At 40.1% G+C, this 6,000-nt stretch overlaps 1 protein-coding gene across 1 annotated transcript in view; it reads right to left on the reverse strand.

Moving 5' to 3' along the window:
- LOC123454071 (sperm flagellar protein 2-like) overlaps positions 1 to 4,419 on the reverse strand; it is a 48,275-nt gene extending 43,856 nt beyond the window's left edge. The window contains 3 exon segments of the mRNA XM_045132159.1: positions 1,112 to 1,240; positions 2,745 to 2,898; positions 4,297 to 4,419. Coding sequence (XP_044988094.1) covers positions 1,112 to 1,240; positions 2,745 to 2,871 — 256 coding nt within the window. The 5' untranslated portion in view covers positions 2,872 to 2,898; positions 4,297 to 4,419.
- Between the last annotated feature and the right edge of the window lie 1,581 nt (positions 4,420 to 6,000).

Consider the following 6,000-nt stretch of genomic DNA (forward strand, 5'->3'; position numbering starts at 1 on the left):
ATCAATGCTGTCTTACTATGTATGGTTTTATCACTTACAATATTGGCCATGTTTTCTTTCCATAAGCTATCTTTGCTCAGTTCTCGGATATTCAAGGTTCCATTCTGAATTACATTATAGGACAATGAGAAGACCTGTAGGTGACCCATATCTTATAAGAGCCATTGCTCTCTTCCAAGAATGGCCCTAAACATTCAAAATACATGGCTGGCCCATCTATGGCCTCTGACCCCAGAAACTTATTTTCAGAGTCTGTTGACCTTTGGTTGGGACTTACTTTCCTAATGAGAATAATATCTTACTCTTAATATAATATAGAGGCGTTTATCATAGTTAGATCCTAATCAACCATAACACTTGCAGTTTCTTTTTTTCCCCTAATTTTTGAAATTTGAGTTACTGTCATGCTCTTCTAACCCCTTCCGCTTATGTCTTATATTCTAAGAGAGAGAGAGAGAGGGAGAATTGGTGCACCAGGGCCTCAGCCACTACAATCAAACTCCAGACACTTGTGCCACTTACTTAGTGGGCATGTGAGACCTTGCACTTGCCTCACCTTTGTGCATCTGGCTTATGTGGGACCTGAAGAGTTGAGCAAGGGTCCTTAGACTTCGCAGGCAAGCTCTTTAATTGCTAAGCCATCTCTCCAGCTCCACTTATGTTTTTTAAAATACATTTTATTGGGTCTTTAATATATGAACACACTGCAAATCTATATCCCTTTCTGACATCCTACAGACAATTAAGACTAATTTAGGGAGCTGGGCACAGTAGCTCATGATTGTAATCTTAAGAGAGGCAGAGGTAGAGGTAGAGGTAAGAGAATAGATAGCACAAGCCCAGATGGGGCTGCATATTGAATATGAAGTTGACTAAGCTAATAATACTAATAATGATGATGATTGATCAGGTGAGGCCAAAGCAGTACAACCACCAAATCAGGTCCTCTTAGAGTCATATGTAAACAATCAGCTGATTGGTGTCTTTTCACTCTCTCTGCTTGTGTTGTCATAGACACAGTGTGAGGCCACCAATGTGCCTGTTCTGGGCTGTTTGGTTATAGATCTACTTTTCACTGAGAAGGGTCATGTTAGATGTTTTCCAATACTACCTTCTAATTGCAGGGCAGCAAGATGTTCTTCCTTTATTTTGAGCTTCAGTTCATTTTTCCTTTCAATTTCAGCAATTTCCTCTGCTGATACCATCACAGGACTCACTTCTGCTACAGGTGATGATTTACCTGAAAAGTCAGTGAAATGTGACGAGTAATGCACCAATGTATGAGTGTATGCCCATGCTATTTGGGCAAAGTGAGCACACAGCAGACAGTTTGTGCACTGATAAACACCTAGCAATTCAGAAACAAGAAACTTTGGGTTTTCTGCTATGGGTGATGACATACTGAAAACCTTTCATTGAGAATTCTCCATGTGATATCTGGGTTGGACTTGTATGAGAATACATTTTTTTTTTTTTTTGCAGTGTCATAGTAAATAGATGGGTAGGAAGCACAGGATCCAAAGAATAAAATCCAGACCCGAAGGAGAGAAATTAGTGAGCTACACAACACTGTGGTTAATATGAGCTACCTGGAGAAGTACCATCACTCCATAGGGTATTGCTTGAATTTTAAAATGTTTCTTGGGCTGGAGAGATGGTTTAGTGATTAAGGCGTGTGCCTGTGAAGCCAAATAACCCAGGTTCAATTCCCCAGAACCTACATAAGCCAGATGCACAAGGGGGTGCAGGCATCTGGAGTTTGTTTACAATGGATGGAGGCCTTGGTATGCTCGTTTCTCTGTCTTTTTCCTTTCTCCCCCCCCCCCGCCTCTTTCTCTCTCTCAAACAAATAAATAAAAATAAAAAAATAAAAAAATATATAAAAGAGAACATGTTTCTTAGATTTTCACACACACACACACACACACACACACACACACACACACACACACACAAACAGCAAGTTACCTCAGTGAGTGAAGTAATTTTTCTTATGTGATTAAAACTCTTTTATTTCTTGCCTCAAAATTTGTACATTCAGGGCTGAAGAGATGGCTTAGTGGTTAAGGTAGTTTAATGTGAAACCTAAGTACCCATTTTGGGATCTCCAGGCCCCAGATGCACATACTAGCCCAAGCCCACATGCATACAAGGTGACACACATATCTAGAGACCGATTACAGTGGCTGGAGGCCCTTGCATGCCAATTCTCTCTCTCACATAAAGAAAAGGGGTCAGTTTTTTGGGCTTACCTCAAAAGAAAAAAAATGTGCATTTAGAAGGGAGGGTTACAAGTGCTACAGCTATTCCACTGAGTTATTTGGAAGCATCTCTGAGCCTGTTTTCTTATCTCTTCACAACTCTGAGGCAAAGATTTAGGCAGGAGGGCTCCATGGGGATACCATTTGTTTGAATACAAATGCTGAAACTTGGCGCACACGGAGCTTTTGAACTCTGTGTTTGCTGGAGCCAATGTCAGCTCTTCTGTATAGACTTTTCAGTTTACAAGGAACCATCTTGGAAGTTCATCTAATGTATTCCAAACTGCATTAGTACTTTCTTTAACCCTGAATGAATTCTTTATGGTTAAATAAGTTAGGTGGGATTGGCATGCAATATGATTCACCCACTGACACCATGCCAATTTTGGATCTGTAGTTTAAACATAGGGCGCTTGTTAAAGGTTTGTTCCCTGTGCAGGAGAGTTTGAAGTGAGCAGGGTTCTTGGGTTAAGGCCTGAATACCTTTGGCTTTTTTATCTGTCTTTTTCTTCTTGGGTGGCTCTTTCTCCTTCTTAGCTTTTTTATTTGTTCCTGACGGAGGAGACTTTTCTTTTGTGTCTGCGGGGATGCTTTCTTTTTCTTCTTCCATGAGCCTCTGATGAATTTCAGCAGCCACCTGGTTGTATAATAGTATTTTGGTTAGGGCAACATTTATAAAATATGGCAACTCTTTGGATTTCAGTTCCACTGAAGCCTCATTCTACCATACACTATGATGCCTTTTGTCTTTACCAAGCACTCACACTGATAATTAATGCTATCAGAACAAAAGCACTGCCTGTAATGTATCCTTCATGTCCAAATTACTACCTCCAAACTCAGGGTTATGCAAAAATTCACTTTTGTCTAATGTCTGCCTCAATCACTTTAAAATACACTAGCTTCCCAAGTTCCTGCTCTCTTTGCCTTCAGGGGAGGCTAATATGGGTTTCTTTTCTTACTGAATATTTTGTTATTTATTTATTTATTTATTTATTTATTTATTTATTTAGAGAGAGCAAGAAAGAAAGAGGGAGGGAGAGAGAAAAAAATAAATAAATGGGTGCACCAGGGCCTCTAGCCACTGTAAATGAACTCCAGATGCATGTGCTACTTTGTGCATCTGGCTTTCATGTGTACTGGAGAATCAAACCTGGGTCCTTAGGCATTTCAGGCAAGTGCCTTAGCCACTAAGCAATCCCACCAATCCCATACCGGTTTCTTAACCAATTCTTTTATAATTGCCCCACTAATGAGAAAAAATTTTACATTAAAAAAATTTTTTGTTGTTTATTTTTATTTTATTTATTTGAAAGCAACAGAGAGAGAAAGAGACAGAGAGAGGGAGAGAGAGAGAGAGAGAGAATGGGCGTGCCAGGTCCTCCAGCCACTGCAAACAAACTCCAGATGCATGCGCCCCCTTGTGCATCTGGCTAACGGGGGTTCTGGGGAATCGAGCCTCGAACCAGAGTCCTTAGGCTTCACAGGCAAGTGCTTAACCGCTAAGCCATCTCTCCAGCCCTACATTTTTTTTTTTCTAATGAAATGCCCTCTCATATAAAGTTTACTGTGAAGGTATGTTTGTTTATGCATTCTGTGTATCTGTATTATACATGAATTTTTTTTTTAAATTTTTATTTATTTATTTGAGAGCGACAGACACAGAGAGAAAGACAGATAGAGGGAGAGAGAGAGAATGGGCGCGCCAGGGCTTCCAGCCTCTGCAAACGAACTCCAGACGCGTGCGCCCCCTTGTGCATCTGGCTAACGTGGGACCTGGGGAACCGAGCCTCGAACCGGGGTCCTTAGGCTTCACAGGCAAGCACTTAACTGCTAAGCCATCTCTCCAGCCCATACATGAATTTTTTATACATAAAAATTTGATACCAATTTTGGAGAATACATGTCTGATATTGGTTGGATCCTGGTCACTTGAAACTTGAGCTCTCATCCGACATGATTTACAAGTTTGCTCTGTCCCCCAGGCTAACCTCATAGTTCCTTGTTCCCTCTACTCAGCTGACTTTTAAATTACCCTCTTTCCAGCAAGTCCTCTTCATTCCCACAAGTGTTATGATTAGAAAGGATGGTTGTATGATCAGCCCACCATAGCTGCAGATTGGGGAAGCCATGCCCTTCCCACTCAGGATGCTTTTCCTCTTGCCTCTGAGGTTGGCTCTGCACTTCAAGCTGTCACAAACTGTCTCACAAGGCTATGGTGATAACCTGAGAGAACATTATCCTAAGCACAAAAATACAAGCACATAGTACTAATCTATGGCATGATTTCATTGACATGAATAATCAAGAGAATGTTGAACTCACAGAAGTGGAGGGTAGAATGGTAGTTCCCAGGAATCGAAGGAGAATAGATGGGATGTGGAGAAGTTATGTTAGTAAAAGGTACAAAGCTTCACTTAGATGGAAAGAGCAAGTTTGGGTAACTTAATTGCATGGCATACTGTTAATAATGGAGTTTAATTACAAAATAATTTTATTTATTTATTTGAGAGAGAAAGAAGCAAGTAGAAAGAGAATGGGCATGCCGGGGCCTCCAGCTACTGCAAATGAACTCTGGGTGCATGTGCCACCTTATGCATCTGGTTTACGTGGGTACTGGGGAATCGAACTAGGTCCTTAGGCTTTGCAGGCAAGTGCCTTAACTGCTAAGCAATCTCCTCAGCCATCAACTGACTTATGAAAAGTAAAAACTTTATAAGAACTGAGGAAGGGATCATGAAAAGAAAAAAAAAAAAGGCACACATGTGTGGAAGTAGCAGTAACCTATGACCTGAAACTAAAATTTCAATAAAGCCAGTGCTTAGGAGATAAGAACCAATGAGGGTGTATGTATGTATGTATCATGCATGTATGTAATTTAAATGTTTACTGGTTCCAAGCCTGGTATAATTTCTGGGGAGAAGAAATGAAGCAGAAGGGAGGAGATGGTATAGAAAGATGAATGTAGTATATCTCTCACAAAAGACACTTAACAATCTTATGGGTAAGAAAGCAAGATGGTCCTGCTTTTGCTAAACTCCTAACATATTTCATGTTCCAGGGCCCACCATGTAGCTGTCCCAAATGGCTCCATGAGTGCTAAGCTTCATTCACAAAAATTTAGCATTCATGCTCCACGGCCACATCTGTGTTCTCCATAGCTTTGGGGGGTGCTCAGAAAATGTGTATTAATTGATGTATGGTTTAAAGATACTCATGTTCCACAGAATAAAGTCATGGCTGCTTCAGTAACAGCACATTGAAGGGATCCAGAAAGGTTTCATACAGTAGCTCAACTCAGTGTGTTTTAGGTTTAAAAAAAATTTTTTTTCACAGATGCCCTTTTGATAAAAGTGGATTTCATGCTATATACTGTATTTTCAAGTTCTTGGTAAAGCTGAAAGAAGGCTTATTAACATTCTCCCCTAAATTGCGAGCAATTCATTTTGTAAATATGTTTTTGCAAAGCACGATGAGTTAGCAATTTCCTTTAAAATTGGATTTATCTTCTTGGCAAACAATCTTGCAGTGGTGATGATGATGGTAATGATCATAATCTGCATTTTCTCATCCGCTTTCATCAGAGACCTCTGGATGTCTTTCACAAATTAGCAGAATTTACAATATATTCAGCAACCCAACCTTTGAGGCAGGGGAAACTTTAAATGTAATGCCTTGGCATTGTGGGAATTAAATGTGACTTCTTTGAAATCATTACATACCTACTAATTAGAAGAAA

This window comes from Jaculus jaculus, chromosome 13 (genome assembly GCF_020740685.1).
Source record: "Jaculus jaculus isolate mJacJac1 chromosome 13, mJacJac1.mat.Y.cur, whole genome shotgun sequence".
Taxonomy (NCBI): domain Eukaryota; kingdom Metazoa; phylum Chordata; class Mammalia; order Rodentia; family Dipodidae; genus Jaculus; species Jaculus jaculus.